The 21,533-nt window shown below is 33.0% G+C and overlaps 3 protein-coding genes across 5 annotated transcripts; 1 reads left to right on the forward strand and 2 right to left on the reverse strand.

Annotated features, from left to right (window-relative positions):
• Nucleotides 1-68: 68 nt before the first annotated feature.
• Nucleotides 69-745, reverse strand: LOC123313741 (eukaryotic translation initiation factor 1A, X-chromosomal). Its single transcript, XM_044898731.1, has one exon. The coding sequence runs from the start codon at nt 611-613 to the stop codon at nt 167-169; it is 447 nt and encodes a 148-aa protein (XP_044754666.1). The 5' UTR covers nt 614-745; the 3' UTR covers nt 69-166.
• A 360-nt stretch (nt 746-1,105) lies between these two features.
• LOC123313057 (brahma-associated protein of 60 kDa) lies at nt 1,106-3,683 on the forward strand. Its single transcript, XM_044897750.1, has 7 exons — nt 1,106-1,296; nt 1,367-1,536; nt 1,588-1,869; nt 1,931-2,129; nt 2,462-2,836; nt 2,988-3,194; nt 3,385-3,683. The coding sequence occupies exons 1-7, from the start codon at nt 1,180-1,182 to the stop codon at nt 3,538-3,540; spliced, it is 1,506 nt and encodes a 501-aa protein (XP_044753685.1). The 5' UTR covers nt 1,106-1,179; the 3' UTR covers nt 3,541-3,683.
• A 2,741-nt stretch (nt 3,684-6,424) lies between these two features.
• Nucleotides 6,425-9,611, reverse strand: LOC123313058 (fibroblast growth factor receptor substrate 2). Of its 3 annotated transcripts, XM_044897752.1 has the most exons (3): nt 9,398-9,611; nt 7,780-8,972; nt 6,425-6,553 (listed from the first exon to the last, which is right to left on the reverse strand). In XM_044897752.1, the coding sequence occupies exons 1-2, from the start codon at nt 9,408-9,410 to the stop codon at nt 7,798-7,800; spliced, it is 1,188 nt and encodes a 395-aa protein (XP_044753687.1). In that variant the 5' UTR covers nt 9,411-9,611; the 3' UTR covers nt 6,425-6,553; nt 7,780-7,797. The 3 variants fall into 3 exon arrangements, with proteins under 3 accessions (XP_044753687.1, XP_044753686.1, XP_044753688.1); XM_044897751.1 differs by lacking the exon at nt 6,425-6,553 and having other exon boundaries at nt 7,609-8,972; XM_044897753.1 differs by lacking the exons at nt 6,425-6,553; nt 9,398-9,611 and adding an exon at nt 9,177-9,335 and having other exon boundaries at nt 7,609-8,972.
• Between the last annotated feature and the right edge of the window lie 11,922 nt (nt 9,612-21,533).

The raw sequence follows: 21,533 nt of genomic DNA on the forward strand, positions 1-21,533 counted from the left end.
TGGATGAATATAACTCACAGATAAAATTTTTCAAGAATTCATACTTAAAATTATAGATAAATAAAGGGTAAAACATATCTATCATTTAATTCAACATATTTCAAACAAACTCAGCAATCAGTTGATATTTTACAGCTATGTGTTTGTTGTTAAATTAAACTTTATTTTAGATACCATCAACAGGATCTGCTTCATCTCCTGAACTAATGTCATCGCCAAACTCAATATCTTCATCTAATCCTTCCTCCACAAATGTAACGGTTTCGTTTATTCTAACAGATTCTGGGAATTCTCCATATGTCTTAAGATTTCTAGCTTCATCTGAAGTGTATTTGAGGATAACATCAGCTTTTGCATCTTGGTAGTCACGAAGACCGATAAGGATAATATCTCCTTGATTAATCCACACTTTTTTTCGAAGTTTCCCTCGAATATGGCACAATCTTTTAGTACCATCAAAGCACATAGCTTCTAATCTACCATTCCCTAACATTTTGGTTACTTGGGCATATTCTTGGCCATCCTCTTTGAACACTAACTCACGTTTTTCGGTTTCATTTTCGTTCTTGCCTCTTCTTCTGTTTTTACCTCCTTTTCCCTTATTCTTCGGCATGTTGCTTTTTCAGATGAATAACTGCACCAGTGACTCTTCACCAAAATTTTAAACAATTCTTTATTAACTTTGTAAATCAGTTGCTATTTCGCATATTCTGAAATACATGGAAAAGAAATTGCTAGACTCTTGTCAATTGTCTTGTCAATGTCATCTATGACTATTTCTTTTTCTTTGTCATTCACGGACATATCAGAATTGCTCTGTTTGAATTATCGAGGGTAGTTTGAATATTCGTTCTATTTTATATTAAAATCCTACAAAATCACGCGTCATTGAACTCTAAATTTTTTAAAATTATTTTGTTGAAGTTTGAAATTATTCACATACTGCGAGTGCGTCCGATCAACTGTCAAAGTAGAAGACTTTTGTGTTTTGGGAGATTTCATGACCGTGTCAATTTTGACAGATGACACAAAACAGTAAAATACAAATGATGCAGCTTTGCTTTTGTTGAGAAATATATTTATGTTTATGTAGTTTTAGTGGAATTTCCATTCCTTGCCGGATACCTGATAACTTCTCTTATAACTAAATTTAACAGGATTTAGAGAAAGTTGGAAAAAATGGCCCAACGGTTTCCTGGACCGGCCCCTTCACAGGTTCCTGGAGTCCCTCCACCCCAAAGATATCCACCTCAACAAGCACCAGGAATGAGACCATATGGAGCACAAAATTTTCCGGTTAGTTTTATCGCTTTGGTAATTCTTTATGTGCTCGTCAGAGTTATTCTATCATATATATACATTGCAGCAAAGGGCAAGTGGTTATAACACTCCTCCTCCTACCATGGGTACAAGTGGGGGAGGTTTGATACAACGTCCACAGCAAGCACCATATTCTCCAATGAGGGGTAGTGGTATGCAAAATCAACAAGGTGGAAAGCGACCTACCGATAATAGGAGTGCTATGCAACAAAAGGGGTAAATTAAATTTGCAGCAATTAATGAGGGATGCTCACTATAATATTTCAGGGCAGACTACAGTCATGGGACCAGCAAAAAAAAGAAAAAATTAGCTGACAAAATTCTTCCTCAAAAAGTTAGAGATTTAGTGCCAGAAAGTCAAGCCTATATGGATTTGTTAGCATTTGAGAGGAAATTAGATGCTACTATCATGAGAAAAAGATTGGATATTCAAGAAGCTTTGAAGAGGCCTATGAAGCAAAAGAGAAAGTTGAGGATTTTTATCTCAAACACATTTTATCCTGCTAAAGAGCCTTGTACTGATGCCCCTGAAGGGTCTGGACAGGAAGGGTTGGTTTTAAAATACATTCATTTGAGTTTTGATGATTGCCATATAATGTAAATATTTTAGAAGTGTTGCTTCATGGGAACTAAGAGTTGAAGGAAGATTACTAGATGACTCCAAAAATGATCCTAATAAGGTGAAAAGAAAATTTTCATCTTTTTTCAAATCTCTTGTTATTGAATTGGATAAAGATTTATATGGCCCTGATAATCATTTGGTTGAATGGCATAGAACTCTAACTACACAGGAAACTGATGGCTTTCAGGTAATTCATGATGAAATTAAAATTAACCTTGCCTCTTTACGAATTTAGTTATGTAAGCATTCTTCAAGTATATGCATTAGTACTTGTTAACAAGCGCCAGCTACTGCAAAACTGGCTCGTTATGCACCCCCTCTCATTGTGAACTCTGTTCCAGGGGATGTAGATTCAAAATCTTTAAGAAATGACCATGTGTGACCTAACCTAACGTCAGTGTTTTTTTCATTCGTTTGCGCAATTACACTGAAAATCAGCTGATACAAACTGTAGTGTAGATTACACTACACTGAGAAACAGATAAAAGGACCTTATGTAATTTAACATATATTTTTTAGGTTAAAAGACCTGGTGACAAAAATGTCAGGTGCACCATTTTATTGCTACTTGACTATCAACCGTTACAATTCAAACTAGATCCAAGATTAGCCAGACTTCTTGGAGTTCATACACAAACTAGACCAGTGATCATTTCTGCTCTCTGGCAATATATAAAGACCCATAGACTACAAGATGCACACGAGAGGGAATACATTGTTTGTGACAAATATTTAGAGCAAATATTTGGTTGTCCAAAAATGAAGTTTGCTGAGATACCACAGCGTCTGAATCCCCTTCTTCATCCCCCAGATCCAATTGTTATCAACCATGTCATTTCTGTTGAAGGAGGAGCAGAAAGCAAGCAAACTGCTTGTTATGATATTGATGTTGAGGTAAGTGAATTAACCAAGTAGGGTGTGTTTCATGTCAACGGATAGCTGGATTTTGTGACTTATACATTGAGCAGATTTAATGTACTTTTCATGAGTTATCCAAATATCATACAGAAACAATTTCTGGATACGATATATATTTTCTTTCTAGGTTGATGATACATTAAAAACACAAATGAACAATTTCCTTCTGAGCACTGCTAGTCAACAGGAAATTCAAGGCTTAGACACAAAAATTCATGAAACTGTTGATACCATAAATCAGCTGAAGACTAATAGAGAGTTCTTCTTGAGTTTTGCTAAAGATCCGCAACAATTTATTCACAAGTGGATTGTGTCACAAACCAGAGATCTGAAGGTCAGTATTTATGATCATATATGTTTGAATAATTGAATAATTTTATATTTCTTTTTTAATGAATTTAATTCTTGTACTTTTTTTAATTCAATGTTATCAAAGAGTTGCGAATTATGGAATTAATTCACTGTTCATTGAATGAATGAAGAAATGGAATATGAAAATAGTCAATAATTTGTTTTCTTTTTAGACAATGACGGATGTGGTGGGTAATCCCGAGGAAGAGAGGAGGTCAGACTTCTTCTACCAGCCATGGGCTCAAGAGGCTGTTTGCCGATACTTCTATACTAAGGTTCAACAAAAACGTGCAGAACTTGAGCAGGCACTTGGAATTCGTAACAATTAATGTGTGGTACACTTTATTTTATTTGCTTTGAGTCGATATGTTTTTAAAATAAGGATTCATTAGAAAATAAGCTTATATATTACAATTTTGTAAAATATTTGATTGCACGATTAATTACGTTGAAATTAAATCGCTTCAAATAAGTTGTTTTATTTATTTAATGTAGAGAATTTCTACATTTCTCCAAGAAAAAGAAAGACAATTGGATCTCAAGCATTTCCTTTCTCGAATGTTTAAAAATTGACTGAAGCGGCACTCGAGGTATTATTTTGGCTATTCACTTCCAAATGGCTTCAATACTCGAAGATATATTCATTTATGCCCGCTTCACAAATTTCTACCTCCAAAATAAGTCAAATGATTTCAATTTTTCATTATTGGAAATGAAATTATTTTTGTACATGATAAATGGGCTGTTCATTAATGAGAATATAATTTGTATGTAAAATATTTATTAAAAATTAAATATGTGTAATATAGTTCACTTCACTAATAGCACAAGATATGGATAACATACTTAAATAATACATCTTTTTTTTCTGTATATATACAATCTTAGAATTCTCAACAATAGTATCTTTGGCATTTTGTAAACTTTTAAAAAAATCTATGGTTTCAAATAATCTCTTAATTAATAAGGTGACAGCATTATCCGAACTCATAACAAGCTACCTCAACATTATTCTAAGGCAAATTTATGAGAGATTTTCAAAAACTTTTCAACCTCTTTCTTTGTACGTAATATGCTCAGGGAGATCATGAAGTTATTTGTTCATATAAATGAAAGACTGACATATCACATGCAATAGGTATCTCATTACATCCATAAAGTATTCAGAAACAAAATTAATTTGGTACTCAACCTAAAAGAAACATGGGTTAATTAATGATGCTGGCAAAACCTTATTTTGATAAAAATAATATTAAAAAGCACAAATCCAAATTAACGTAATTAAGATTTGATACAAATACTATAGTTCAGTTGAAAAAAATTGAATGCCACTTCATTAAGCTCTTTTCATCATTATTAATGTTACTTTTTGAATAACAAAACTGTTACTTTTTGAATAACAAAACTGTTACTTTACAGTGAATGAAATACCACAAGCATCCATGTGATATCTTTTACACATAGGCTTATTATTAACAAATACCAGCCCATCCTGAAAATTTTCTCACAACAGGCTTCAGAAAATTCACACCTTTTCTAGACAATTGTCATACATACTGTATAAACATTAACCTTGAACCAACATCTCCAATCCTTCTCAATTTGAAAACTCAAAATTCTGACAAACAATCTACCTACGTCTAACCATACTCACAGTGAATAACATATCCTTTCTCAAGCAACCATATACTATACAATATATGTAACAATAGAATATTTCGAATTATTTGGTACATAGGTTTGAAGAGGATTCATAATGGAAAAGGTAATCCTCTACCATCCAATAAGTTCCACAAAATCATTAGGTTGCAACTTTTTTCAAAGCTACTATTTAGCTTGCTGAAATATTGTTCAAATAATTCGATGTATCATTTTTCATTTGAAGAATTAATTAATTCATTTCCATAATCGGAGTTGTTTGAATAATTTCAAGTTCCAAGATGTAAAACAAGATTCAAAAACTGATCATTATTGCTGCAGATCAAGATGCACAAAATATTCTGAAAACACTGCAGGCCAATTTTTGAACAATATTAATAATAATTTTTTTTTAATACTTTTCGGGAAAAATGCCTAAGAGCGTTAATTTACATGAAATATCTCCTTTGATTTTTGCCAAGGAATCACCCCCTAAAAATCTATATTCTGTGCATTTTGTTGGAAATGTATGTGGTGGCAAATTAAGACTTAACATGATAAAGAGAGTTTAAAAAATGTCGTCGTCAAGTAAGCTGTGGATGTTTGATATTCTTTGATTGAACACAGTGCTCAGCTAACAAGCTGTCAAGAAAATTCGTTGTCAAGTGGGCTATCGAATTTTGAAGGCAGACCTTTTTTATTGAAGCCTAAAGCGAGGCTCCTATAGTAAACTTTTTTTAATGCAATTATGTTTCAATGAAATATTAATCTATTTTCACTCTGCGGATAATGTAGAGGTACAAGCAGTACTTTTAGAATTTAGATGAACCTTTAAAATTTCAAAGCCTACTTGACGACGAACCTTTTAAATTCGATAGAGCTATCAAGTTAGCATTTTGGAATTCGGATTGTGCAAGAACCTGCTGATTATTCTTTATACAGAATATTACTCATTTATACAGGAATATTACTCCAAGAGTCTAATGTCTTCGACATGTTTATATATTTTCAGTTCAGAACCTACATTGAAGCACAGAACAACCATTGACCTATTCGACGATGAATTTTTTGGACTTCCAACATGAAAGAAAACTTTTACCAGTTATTAATGAAAACATACAGTCTCAATCTTCTAAATAATTTAAAATTTAAATTGTAATTAATAGAATACTTCTTAGGCCTGGTACTTTCACCTTCAAATAAATTTTATTCAATGTGAATAAGTATCTGTCAAATAATTTCCTCACCACAGGCGCCAGAATCCTAGTTCCGGCTCTGGAAGGATACCTTATTTCGGTGCTTTCAGATGAAATTATTTGACGAATAACAATTCTATGAAAACACGGTAAACTACTTTTCACTGACTAATGTAAAATAAGACACCGCATTGTAGAAATTGCCATGATTCCAACTAGAAAGCAAATATTTCGTGAAAATCACAGAAAGAATAACCATTCTTCAAGAATTTAGAAAATTCAACCAATAATGACGTACCGACATTCGATCTATGATAAATGATTAAGTTTCAATAACAGATTTATTCGATGAATAACACTATCTGAAAGTGAAAAGACAGCATTTTTAGTTATCCTACGAATAAGACTTATCTATCGAATAAATTTATTTATTCGCACGTGAAAGTACCGGTCCTTATTTCATTAAAGTTCAATGGTAATGCCAATTCTATGTCAAAGTTCAAATAATCTGCAATTAAATTATTTAAATTTATATCATCATCTTTTTTATAAATTGAGTCCTCGTCCATATTTTCTTCATTCAAAAATACTAAAAAAAACCTGTGATAAAGTGAGATAAAAAAAGGTGAACACACTGATTACAAGTGAGGGCTTCGAGAGTCAAATTGCGCATGCGGCAACAGTGTCATTGGTGCATTTTGTTGCCAGATTGTGCAAAATCCATAAGTTTACAATCGATGTAATCTTATAGGAAAGAGTTATCAACTTCAGCTACGTTTACGAATTGGTATAGAATAGTAATTTTAGTCGCGACTACTTGTTGCCGCTTGCTTCGCAGGACGAACTCTCTTTATCCCTGTAGTCTCCCTTCCTTGGACAGTCCTCTTTCCAATAGGCAAAGTCCCGTGAAAATTGATTGGGCCATTCCGGAGATTACCCGGTACAAACAGACAGACAAAAATTTCAAAGAGTTCAAGAGGTTTAGATAACCCAAACAGATACTCAGAATCACAACTAATCAATAAGCATTTGAAATTTATTCAATTAATTTCCCACTCTGTTTGATCAAACCAAAAACCTGAATAGGCAGAACAAAATTCAAATTATCTTCGATCAGTGCATAGAATTATGTGTAATAGATCTATGGGTCAGTGTTACTCCCAATACTAAATTCTACCACTCAAAATCTATGGGCTATTATTAACATAATTTTTTTTTCCAAAGCAGGCTGGGATGTCAATTCCTAGTGGGCGTCCAATTTTGAAATTTTATACCATTTACTTACGTCCAGTTTCATAATCAAATTTAAAGTCACTTTAAGCTTCCTTTAATGGCATTTTTACGTCCAGTTTCATAATCAAATTTAAAGTCACTTTAAGCTTAAAGCTTCTTTTAGTGTCATTTTTAGTAGGGTTAAAGGAAGCTTTAAAATTAAAGCTACTTTAGGTTTGATTATGAAACCGGCTGTTAGTAGGGTTAAAGGAAGCTTTAAAATTAAAGCGACTTTAGGTTTGATTATGAAACCGGCCGTTACTTAGAAAGCAGCACAGAATAATTCAAAGCCAACTGCAATGTAACAATCATTAGGGCAGGTCAGTAGTCTTCTGATTTATTCAGAAAATTGTCGAATTTTGGAAAATGTGGAAGAGAACTCAATGAATTTTTCAACATGAAACAAATATTGAAAATGAGTCACCAAATTAAATAAGTTCAACTTATCAGAAAATCACGAACCTTACACTTTCGATGTATTCAGTCACTCAAGGAGCTGCTAGTTCGTGTAATGACGTCACTGATCGAAGAGTTGTGTCTCGTTTTTCTTACTCCTTCTTCAACATCCATTGTGGGATTCACAGATTGCGACAGTGCGTTTGTTCTATAAAAATCTATTACAGCATAACTATCTTTCGTCCTTGTAGGACTCTCTGGGGGAATCTGAGGTACAATTGTCTCATCTTTAGTGTCAAAATCAAGTTTGGCATAGTTGACTTTTCTTGTATTTAAATAAATATTTGAAGGTTGAGGTAACGTATTTGGTACATGGTTGAGACTAGATCTGAAAGTTCGCAACTGCTCCATATCTTTGGCATCTATATTGGCATAGCAATGTTTATTCTCATCTTCACGACTTTCCAATTTCAACTGTGGGTCTGGATTTTCTTTGGTTGGGATAGGTAACACTTCTTTGGTATCTATATTCATATACACATGGCATACAGATTCATTCATATTCACATAAGGTTCAGTGTTACTTAAAGCAGGATCCATTCCTAAGTTTGCGTAATTTGGTTGTGTTTCATGATTTTCAAGAGCACTTGTATTAGTATACGTAAAAGAACTATTGGAAATTAGGCTCCCACGTTTATTATTATTATGCTCTAGAGAAATTTCTACATTAGGTGGAGGTGAAACAGCAGGGGGACTTATAGGTCCAGATATTGTGACTGAACCAGGCCGTACAGCAGGATAAGTCCGGAGTGTATGTACATTTGGTGCAGATAATGGAGTCAAATAACCTTCGGGTTGAATTTGGGACGGCATTCGGCGAGTTAACGGTGGTCCAATACCGCTCAAGAAATCGCCATTTGTGTTCGAATCATCTCCAACATTCCTAGACACATTTTGGTGTACAATATTAAATAGCTGTTCAGCTCTTTTGCATTGAAATGCATAAATTCCTTCACCTGTTGGACATCGTCTTCCACACTCAAATGTGAATATTTCTTGATCTAAACCATACTTTCTCAATGTGCGGAGAGGCCATACCAGAGGTGTTTTTCCTTTTTGATGTAATATCAGTTCAGTTTCGGTTATTTCTAATTGTCCAGGACTTACAAGCTCTCTGTCATCATTTACGTTACTTACTTGGAATAGGTTGGGGTGTAGATCATTAATATCTTGTTTGCTGCTCACACACCCCATAGTAGCTATAAAATAAATTATTTTCAATATTTTTGAATCAAAGAGAAAGGTACTCAGTAGGTTTTACTTCAAAAATATACAACTGAAAAACAAACAATTAATCTTATTTTCTGACAAGTAAAGTTTGAAGAATTATGCAAGTCAAATTTTATTATCCAACTGATAAGGTTGTGAATCTGTTGATATTGGAAAATTATTGGTCGAGATACCTAATGTAATAATAGTAAAACGAAAGGATTTTCAATTTATTGGCTTATCAAGTTATCCAAACTTCATTTTAGTTTACTTTTGTAGCTGCAGAAGCAGTAAACTACCATTGCAGAGACCGTAAAGTATATTTACAGGCCAAAACAAACGAAAACAAATAAACGAGTCCCCTGGAATTTACGAACCAGGGATTCAAGGTTAAATTCCATTGTTGTGTACTCACCTATCAATTGCATATGAATCCTAAGCAGATAACATTTTTCCAACAAAGAGCGTTTTCGAAATTCACATTTTGGATTTCGGTGGACCTAGTTCAATGCTTTGATGCAAGTATACTACCTCAACTCTAAAATAAACATTTTTATGCAGCCGTATCAATTTAACTCCATTAAGGCATAACAACTGAAATTGAAATGACGTTTCTGTTCTACGAATCGAACCTCTAAAAATAGACTTCAGATTTGTATTACTGGTTGCCTCTGTCAAGGCGCAATTTTCCAACAGAAAACAAATTCGTAGATTCATAAATGAAAATTCATTATGGAGAAAAAATTATCAGGTCTGCAACTTTTCATGATTTTTATTCAATACCTGACAAAGTACCTTAAAAGTGTGAGGCATATTGTGGAATTTGTGGCAGTATGTTAATGCTGAAATTCAGTAACTCATCTTTGAATGAACCAATCCATAATGTTTGTCCAATATGAACCATTTTATCAAAACGATAAGGGCCTTCGATTCGCTACATTTTCTGTCATAGCTTCCTCACATAAGCTTCGAAATATCCATTACCAAACATCTGCTCTTTCAAAAAAGACAACTCGTTCTTCAGTCTGCCATCAGGCTGGTCATAAATAACCGGACATTTTGATTGAAAAATTCCATATTTTTCAGATATTATCCAGTTTAATTCAGTATAATTTATGGCATGAACCCACGGACCCTGGCACCGTATAATTAAATCGAGAAGAACCAGGTACACTTTACCAGTAGCAATTTTATGTTATTAGGGAAGAATTCCTCAAATTACGGCTGCTGTGCTGTGGTGATTTAGTTTAACCGCCAATGCTAAACGCTGCTACGGTTTTGCTTTTCCTTTTTGGTGTTTAAGGGGGCATTTTCCAGATATTTGGTGTTGTAGTAAGAAAGATGTTTTAATAACGTCGCAGAGTCATTTTACCTCCCTGCAAGTTTTTGTACACAAAGGTGCATAACACAACAATCATCTACATATAATTCTTAATTAAAATCTACAATAAGATATACTGATATGATGAAATAAAATTGATTTCAATAAGTAGAGTTGAGTTACCTATGTGAGATTGATCTAAAATTCAATTAAAAACAAAAATTATTGTGTAATTGCCCTTAAACTATCCTGACAGTTATTAATGGGACCATTATTCACCATATATGATTTATTATTTCATCCCCTTTAATCTTTAAAAAAAGAGTGGCATTCGGTCAATACCCAACCCAATTTTTCGAATTCCACAGATTTATTTTTGATCAATAAATTAGTCGAAAACGGCGCATAATACGAGAAAATATGAATAATACTTTTATTTTACAAAACGTTCAAATATTCATTACATAGCGTCCAACTTGGTTTCAAGTGTTGGGTTCTTTGAATTTTTGGTATTTTTATGGTACGTAATGATCATAATGAGAAAACCGGAAAACATGGGTGATATCTTGTGTTCGAAAAAGATTCATCAAATAAATGAAAAAATATATTCCGCAATTCATTTCATTCAATAAAACCGTTTGAGAGATAGAACTAAAAATATTTTTTTATGGTTTTTCCACAGCCTGTTTCATTCAAACCGAGCCGATTTGGAGAAAATGGTAAAGAAGAAAAGTGTTTCTTTTGACCTGAAGAATCTACCTACTGTTAAAATATTTGTACGAGTCAAAGACTCTCCCTGTATAGTGACGTATTTGAAAATGAACTAGGAAAGGAGTGAAATTTATTTCAAGAGTTTATAACCGTATATAGTCTGTCTGCAGTGTGAATATGAGGAGCTACAATATATGTTTGAAAAAACTGTTAAACCATTGAATATGTGAAGATCCAATAGTTCCAGTTATAATTCTCATGGATATATTCAATTGTGAATCATAACATAACACATAATAACACTATATCAACCCAAAAAAGGGCGACAATATTCAGCAGCCGAAAAAACCAAAGCTTCCCAATTACACGGTGTACAAAAAGTTTTCTGTAAACCATTTTTTTCCATTTCAGTTCCATTGAAAAGATACCGGATGTTGAAAATCCTTACAAATTTCAATTTTGAGTTATATTTCACAAAAGATTTCATCGAATGGAATGATTTCCCATCAATGAAAAACTATATAGTTTTTCTAATTATAATTTATAATCTTCTCTGAACAAGTAGTATTAAGTTCCAAGTTCCTTTCAAACTGTACAGTAATTCTTATTATTAAAACCTAATTCAATGAAAGTTCAGAACCTGATCTTCAATTCCTATTTTTCCTGAAAACCTCTGGCAAATTTGTCCGAGCTTCTCTAAAACATTTCAATAGACAATATTCTGCTTTTCGGAAAAAAACTTTTTCGACATGAGTTGTCAAACCTATTTTCGTTACCCTGGAGGAAATTTGATCTGAATCAAAGTTCCATTCCATCGTTCTTAAAAACAGTAAATCTATTCCCTCTGAGGTGTAATAATTTCCACCCTACTCAGTTTTTCTACTGACAATTTTTCAAGAGTAATCAGCAAATATAAACCATTCACAATTGATCTAACCTTGTTGTCGTGACTTATCTATATTGGAAAATGATCATGTCAGGCCAATGGCACTTATTGAAATTTATGTTCCACCTGCCTCTAGCGTTCCTTTTTTGTCCCCTTATGCGTGTTCTTTGCGATTCATTAAGTCCACGCTGGTTTGAATGGAGGACCATTGACTGCTCTTTTATTTTTTGCTGCAATCAACGCTATTAATTATGGCAAGGTCTGGGACAACTTGTATCTTGAAATTTACTTTGTGTTATCAATATTTGCTGTGGTAATTTCGCGCCTTCGACATTAATAAATGCTGTAAAAAGGTACAGTAGAATGGAGGATATGAAAAAAGAAATATTGGTAATGAATGGGTTAAATTTATGTGAAAGCTCCAGGGAAATATACGGACTGAAATTCTTATGCTAATAATTCTGAACTCTGTAGATGCAAACTAATAACATTCTAGAACTTCATAATATAGGGACTTTTCCAACTATTCTGTAGATGAAAACCTCATTTTCTGAAACCTTTGATTTTTCTTCGAAAAATTGGTAGGTACTGCCAGGGTCAGAATAGATAGAACTAAAATAATGTATTTAAAGAAAAAACTTATTCTGGTTAGACTTTGTTTCTGCTCTAAATCGGTAAATCCAACTGTTTTCAAGAAAAATGGCCTGAAAGAGTAAAAACGCTGCGGGGTCTTCATAAATGATAGTAACGTCGAAGTGGGTGTCCAAATATACATAGGTAGGTACTACTCAAAAATTGAAGTGGATAACTTGTGAACATGTAATAAAATATAAAGGGCATGCAAAGCGAGACTGCTTTCGAACGACAACATGTAGGGCCTGTTCCGATATTGCTGGTTTTACTGGCCCGCAATCGAATAACAATAGAACTCGAACGACTGGGCCAATAGGCATCATCTCTGAAATACTGACAGTACTGTTCAGGAATATCGGAACAGACGCATAGTAGACAAAATTAAGATTGTAACTGGGTGGACTTTGCGGACTCAAAAGGGTTCTTTCTGTTTAAAACCAAGTGGGGCTCTCACTCTATTCAAGCATCCTGTCAATGAGGTTGAAATTCTGTAATTTTCGTGCACTCGCTAAGGGCTAACCACTGGTATTTTTTCAATATTCCTGTTACATTATACGGGGGTGAAATTAGCAACCCTTCCTTTATTTCATATCAAAACTTTTTTCGCGATGAAGTTTCATGAAATAAAATTATAAATTAAAATCCTTGTTTTGTTAATATATTTTTTTATTCTTGAATGTTTCCCAAAACCAATAGCTGAAGAGAAAAACCATATTTTATAATTATTTTGGTAAATTGAGTGAAAAATATTAAAGATGTAAAATGTGACAGGATTAATGATAAATGCTGGAAATGATCACCTCCAGGCCAAAATACTGTAATTTTAGAAAAAAAAATAAAATTTTTCTAGTGATAAATTTCGAAATTTTATTGTCAACCATTCGGTCTTGACAAATTTTTAACTGACTCCATATTTTTCGGAATTTCTTTTCGACACGCGTATCTGCCAGAAAAATCATTGTATATCTACATATTCTAAAACAGCAACCTTTTCTTGAAGCAATTTGAATATTCGAACAAATAAAGTTCTCAAAGTGGACAAACTGGAACCACCCTTGAACAAATGATTTGCCCATTATCGCATACATTAGGCCAGAAAAAAATATCATAAACCTACAAGAAATGAGTCTAAGAGTTAAAAGCAGTTAATTTGAAGAATCTTAAGAGCAAAAAGTTTTGTATGAGGGAAACAAGATCTTTGTTGGATTTCAGTGAATTATAAGCCTTGAGAACAAACCAAACCAGGTTCGAAACATCGGCGAAATAATAAAGAAACTCAAGAAGAAAAACTGTTCAAATTCCTGAAAACCTAATCATTCATAAAAAAATGGACGTGAACATTGAAACAAATTCTAGCAGAATCTTCCAACCAAATTTCCCATTTCTGTCTAATTTTTTTTATATATCTACCTATTTTAATTTTTTATACAGGGTGTTATCAATGATGAGGCTTTTGTTCGACAGAAGGTAGAACTCATCAAAATAAGTCGTTTAACCAAAAATTGTCTATATAAAATATCCAAAATGGCTGAGATACAACCCCTAGAAGACAAAATTTCAAGTACGGGACTGTGGAAGGTGACTCCGGCATCGCAAAAACGAAACAAAACATAAACATATGGCTAGACAATTGATGGTTCAGTACCAAGTTCATCGGATTAGATGCATCAGGTCACTTTTGAGATAATCATAATCGTGTTGTATCGTGCAATTTAGGGTGAAAAAAAAAATGTAGAATGTTGAGGCAGTTTCTTGAAAGTGCTTATGTTAGTTATGCTGAAAAAGTGCTATGTGTTTCCCCATTTCATCCCATTTTTACGATGATTGTTGGAATTTCCGAAAAAGAAGATTGTGATGCCCATTGTGAAAAAATTTGTGAATAATTTGGACGAATTTTATTAGTGAGATATTGAAATATTATTCTATTTTTTACACTTGTGTCCTAAGTCTCTTCTGTCAGTTGGTATCGAAATGAGCCATTTCATAAAATCGTGTAAGTTACCTACTATATAATATAATTTTCGACAATCCTAAGTTTCCATTTTCATTACCTCGTTAATATCGAACGAGCCAATATCCTAAACGAAACCACATGGTCGAATCAGGAGATAAGTTTTTTCCACTGCTTTGCGATAATTCAACTAACAAACGGTCTAGGATGGTATTAGGATTAATTTCAGGAATCATTTTCAATTTTTCGTTCAACTTTGCCATTCTGAAAGTTTTGTATAAATAGGTGATTTTTGGTGAAACGATTCATTTTGACCAGTTCAACCTTTTGTTGAAAAAAAAGCCTCATCCTGTATATTACCTACCTATAAATTGAAGCATAATTTCGTTAATCAATAATGAAACCTTTTTTACATCCATTCCGACATCAGAATCAAATAAATTTTGCTGGAAAATCAATTTAATTGCTTTGAAACCTATCTTCACCAGGAGACTTCAACAGGCGGACAAGCGAGAAACTTCGCGCTTTGCCAACAATCAAGATCAAGGGCAAATATTCCCGATAACCAATTATTCCTCTAGCTCTCTATCAGAATTTCAATTCTAGAATGGGTAAATCACGTCTCCCTGCACCTTGCAGCTTGGGGGGAACAAAACCCACCATAACAGCAGATGACGCCCATATATCCACAAAGTAACTCATGTTTACGTATCTTGATTACCATATGGGATCTACATAAGATTTTTTACAGTCCATTTCCTGCAGATCTCGATAACTTAGCATTGAAACGCCTATGCAAATGGATATGGTAAGAAATGGTAAGAATAAAGGAATGAATGATGGTAAATCAGTGTGGGTATTGGTTGAGTGAGCATGGGATGGAGCAGACCATTGGATGACTGGTTTTGTGAACCCGCCCATCGCAGAGAGGATAGACCGGCAGGTGCAGAACATAGAGATTAAGGATTCTTGCAGTGCTGGTCCAGATGTCTCCAAGGATGCTGGCGCGCAGCTGAAATCAATCACTTTATCGTAACTTTACGGTTTTCTTCTTCCCTTTTCGTTCTGTTGGATATTCAAGATCACTTTTGTCCTCAATGTTAGATATTTCAGATCTCCACCTTTCGATAATTCAAATATCTACCTACACTTGTTTATTGCTGAATCTGCATTTTCCATTGATATTTTTGCATGAGTATGAAACCTTTTTTAGTGCTTCTTATTCTGTTTCCGTCATAAAGTAAGTTCGGATTCGACTAAATATTTGTTCTATAGCACTAGGAAGATTTACTAGGTACCCTGTAAAATTGTCAGGTGTGGAAATAGATCAGAAATGTTCTAAATCTTCCTATTAAATGTCTTAAAAGAATCTTGTTTTGTTCATTCTCAGAAAGTCTGGTATTTTTCAAGAAGGTATGAAATTTCAAGTGGAAAAAAACCGGAGAAGAAACTAAAATTATTGAGAAATACAAATATTGGCAAGGAAGATTGTGTATGTATCTAATGATGATAATTTTTTGTGTACTTACAAATCAAATAATGTTTCAAGTTATTACAGGGTACCAACGTCGATAAAAATGCATCTACCTGAATCTATAATAAATTTTTTTGGAAGGAGACACAAATAAAAAAAATATTTTTGCAAATGTTGAATATTCAAGTTATCTCCATTTGAATACGACATCTCCTTTTGCGTTCATAGAATATATTATCAAAATGTCCAACTTTGAGTTCATTGTCGGAAAAAAATCTAGGAAACTTTAAAAACAAGAGAATAGGTAATTCGTCAATATTTTCCATGAACATGAATTTGAAATTTTTGATGAAGACATCAAATTAAATATCAATTTACAATTTACATCGTTTCTTCAACAAAAAATCTACAGAGATTCGAGACTATTGTTGATAGAAGTCGTTGGAAAAGGTACTTATGGCCAAGTTTATAAGGTAACTATAAAAATCAACTACATATCTGATTTTTTGAAAAGGAAGAATGTGCTATTCAGTTTTTCGAAGCTACGAATTATTTCTTCCTATTTTATAGATCCTGTGTAATCTGTATTATTCTCTCATGAATTAATACTGTGTTATAACTGTGTGTAGAAACATTTTTTCTAGAATTTTATATGGATTATTTTTTGTATTTCACAATTTAAATTTTTAATTGATTTTATTTACTACATTTTTTTATTGTCCACTTCTTTATCACTTGGATCTAATCTTCGGAAGTTTGTTTTTCATTGTCCAGGTGGTTTGGTCTATCTGCACGGAATCAATCTACATGTTATTGAATGCATTTTTTGGTTTGAACATTTATTCCTCCTCTTGAATACTCTATATTTTAATTTTTAATTACTTAAATCTTATATATAATATCAGATTACAATGAAATTTTATTTCAGTGCAAACACATTTTTGGTACATTTTTGTATATTATTTTTATTAATAAATATTTTATTTCCTGTAACATACACACTAGTGGTAAATACAACAAAAAACTAGTAGAAAAGAATAAAATACGCATTATGGTTATTTCCGAAATAAGAAATATTTATTCCATACAAGCATCCTCCGTAAAATCTTTATACTGGTTCCTGACCATAATTCTCTCCGGATATTTTACCGTCATTCTCGATATCGTACCTATTTAAATAATGCCTGCTCTATCATCATTTTAATAGGCTCGCCTTTGGGGATATTTCGTAAGGTTCTCTCACATTACGAGGGCAATATTCGGTAATTTCCTCAGGTGGAACATTTGACACTAATGCCAAGGGACATGAGAATTCGCCGCTTCTTCCTTAAAAAGTCCGATAACAATCTTGGATATAGAAAAAACGTTATCGGACGACCGTCCGACGGTTATAGCAGCTCAACTGATACTGGAGTATTGGCAGAAGGAAATACTGTAACAAGGAGTTTTTATAGGCATTGTTTATGCTCGTAGTTCATTCATAATGTTCAACGAAGTCCATTTTGATTTTATCATAGTTACACATGGATTGAAATGAGAATTTAATTACTCTGAATTACAAATCATATTTCCGAATTTTATCCAACAATTACTCTCATCACAGAACACTGATTAAGTATTATTTAAGAATTCCAACATTTATCTCAGAATTTTGAAGTTTCATTCAGAACTTCTGCTTTCAGAAGTAGGTAGATACATCAGAACTTCAGCTTCAACGCTTCTGTAATGGAAGGTCATAAAAACTAAAAATCCCTTTAACACACGAATATTATTATAAATGGAAATGCCACTAATGAAAATTATAAAAAATAAATACGGAATGAAACATGAGAATAGATAAGAAGAATTGCAAAATAAAATATAGAATACAGAAAACATAGGAAAAAAATGAAAATATAGATTGAAAAAATATAATATACGAAATACAGAATAAAAATTGTAAACACTGAAGACTGAACACTGAATACCGCCAAATGGGGTTATATTGGTAGCTTTTTCGTGTTTACATTGAATTAGGTACAGATTTATTTCATGAATAATAAAATAATCCTGCGTTCACCAAATGATATTTATAGATATAAGAAATCATGTCTATTTCTACTGAATCGTTCATATTTGCCTGCTTGTTCTCGCAGGAACAAGTTCGTTGACATTTTGTTAAAATAGGTATGTACATATAATACAGAATTTTGATTAAATCAATTGTCCGGTTCAGTCTAGTTTCCAACCTGTTCAGATCAGTATTTAAAAATGTTGTTTTTTTAAGTAAAGCAGCATTGTGGTAGTTCAGTACCTGAATGGCTAACCGCATCGATTTGGGAGTGTGCAAAGCTTCTATCTTCAAATCAGAACTCATTTCTTCGAGTAAGTTTTTTAGGAATCCCCTGTGAGGAGGAACAATTTTCATGGGAGGAATTTTTTGTAGGTAGATATAAAGTAGGGTTTCCGAATTGAAAAATGAATAAATTGTTCAATTAGCAAAAGAATACTTCATTTGTAGCCTAAAGATTTCGCTCAGCAAATATAAATACTTTTCTATACGATTATAATAATTGAGTCGAATCTTTCATTATTGGAGACTTCAACATGTGGTCAAGCGCGAAACTTCAAGGCTTGTCGAGAACAGAAACTAAATTTTGAGGAAATAATGGAACGAGTTAACCGCTTTTATATCGTTTGCTGTGCCTCTTTAACGAATATCGTATCTCTGCTTCTGAAACGTTAAAATATCATGTTTTAGTATACCTATCCAGACCCAAGACGTCTCCAATATCTACCGTTTGTATCTTTCATTATTAAAAAGAATAGGCTAATTTTTGGACCCCTTGATAGTGAAATTTTTGTTGAATGCTTTCAGAAAAAATGTCCTACGGAATCCAGGGAAATATGATACCATCTGTTTTCGTATTTAATTTCAAGGATTTTTTGTATATTTAGATATAGATTTTTTGAGCATTTCGACTTTTGCTTCAAACTATTCGAAAATACCCTTGTTTTCGTAAATCCCTTTCAAAAAGATCTCAAATTTCCTCAAATGTGTATCCAACTCAATTGACCATATACAGTGTAAGTAGAGGTAAACAATATATATCTACTGTTTCGCGAGAATAATCAGGCGACTTTCTATTTTAAATTACACTAAAACTTGGTGGAGGGTAGTTCAGATCTTTAAGTAGCAAGCAGCTTTTTGTGTCAGAAATTAAAAGACCTTTTGTTGCTGAAAAAATGATTGGACCATTGATAAGAGCTTTTGAACGATCTTCGGGATAAAATGGATATTTTAGTAATTATTTTATTTTTATTTGAAGTAATTCACCAACCCTATGAAGAAAGTATGTTTTCGATAATAGGTAGATATTTCAGAAACATCAATCTCTCCTAAAAAGATCAATAATTTATTGATGATTGATCCGAAAATACATATCTACCAAAAAATTTCGAATACGATCTCAATTTGAACCATTTCATCCTAATAAAGAAGAAAGAGTATATTAAAAACCCCATCAATGACCAAATCATCTTCAGCAACAAAAGAAACATATGGCTTTCCTTGCCATTTCTGGCACAAGAGTAAGGGTTCCCATTTGAAAAACTCAACTACTGATAAAAAGATATAGCCATTTAAGTTTTCATAATGAGCTATGCCACCCCTGGAGTTGCATTCAGCCAAATTACCCAATTTTCGGATTATCACAGATATTTTTTATTTTTGAACATCAAATTCCTCGAAAACGGAGCATTATACCTACGAGAAAACATGAAGAATACTTTTATTTCACACAACGTTGAAATATTCATTAGATATAGCGTCCAACTTAGTTCCAAGAGTTGTGTTATTCGAATTTTTGGTACCTATTTTTATGGTGCATAATGGTCATAATAAGAAAACTGGAAGACGTGGGTGATGTCTTTTGTATATACGAAAAAGATTAAATAAATAAAGAAATGAAAAACTAGATTCCGAAATTCATTTCATTCGATAAAACCGTTTGTGTAATTTTCAACAGCCTGTATCTTTCAAATCGAGACGATTCGGCAAAAATAGTGAAGGAAATAAGTGTTTCTTTTGACCTCAAGAATCTTCTGCTAAAATATTTGTATGAGTCAAAGACTCACCCTGTATAGCAGTATTTTTCAATCTAAAGTGACTGTTCGACTGTTGAATATGTTCAGTTCAGTAAATCTTACTGCGAGCGTTATTTCAACGTCAACCCTCAACTATTAATACCCCTTTTCATGATGGCCAAGATAACAATTACAGATTCCGAGTTCAAAGTAGTAATTTCCGAATTAAAATCGAAATTTAACGAATTTGAACTCGAAAAATAATATTCATTTAATTAATATACCTAATTTAGAGTCGGAAAAATGGGAATGAAACCTAGGTTGCCCTTTAACGCTTTCCAATTAACCGCTTTATCAACTGAACTGAATTTTTCACTTAGAGACTTCAACAGTAGACCAAGCGCGAAACCTCACGCATTGCTAAGAATGAGGATCAGGAATGAAATTTGCAGGAGATAATGCAAGGAGTTGACAGCCTTTTTATCGATTTCGTAATGAATGTCTTATACTAGATATATATTCCTAGTTCTAAAACATAAGAACACTTATCTTATATGAGTACCGTAAGCAAACTACCACTATAAGTTCTAACGTTCAGTCTTATAATCAAATTTTAAGCTTAAAGTTTCCTTTAGTGTTATTTTCAGTCTAGAGGATTCTTTAAATTTAAGTTTGATTATGGAACTGGCCGTAAGTTCTTATTGTATTCCGCAAAAATCGTTTTACACTAATGAATGAAAAATCAATCAGTTTGTGTTGTAGAGTATACGAGATGCTTGCTAACGTCCTTTTAGGGTTGGGATCAATACTAGGTCCTTTTGTTTGCATAAAAAATGTAGCACTTTTCTACACTCGATTTGATTTACACCAGTGTAGAGGAAGTGTAGTTTATCTACACATAGTCAAAAGGAGATATGTACTTAAATAAACTACACTTCCTCTACACTGATGTAAATTCAATCAGCAAACGAATACTACAATCGAGTGTAGAAAAGTGCTACACTTTTTATGCAAACGAATGAACCTAATTATATTTAAGTATTATCAAAGTCTGAAAATGATTCATTCGTTGAGTGCTTTCAGGAAAATTCTAATGCGCCAAAGGTTACATTGAATGTTTAAATTCTTATTAAACCATGTTTATTTAATGGAATTTGGTTGAATTTAAAAATTTGTTCCGGCCATAAGGATGAAACATTAATAATTTCATTCCTTGAAAAAGACTTATAGGAGCAAAAAATGAAAAACTTGATTGTCCCCTACATTCAAATAGCTATCTCTTGCAGTGTCCTATTATACAAGTAGATGAACAGACAACCTGTAAGACCCAAAACAATTGTGCAGTATTAATTTTTGTTCGATACCAAAGACTCATTATTGGAAATGCACCAGATATACTCTCGCAAGGATCGAACGTTACAAAACGCTCAAGTGGAAGACGGTTGAATCCTTTTGGTCTTGGCACCTGCTACCAACAAGCACCGGCTCCTTAACGGCAAGAGATAGAACG

This window comes from Coccinella septempunctata, chromosome 5 (assembly GCF_907165205.1).
Source record: "Coccinella septempunctata chromosome 5, icCocSept1.1, whole genome shotgun sequence".
In the NCBI taxonomy this organism is placed as follows: Eukaryota; Metazoa; Arthropoda; class Insecta; order Coleoptera; family Coccinellidae; genus Coccinella; species Coccinella septempunctata.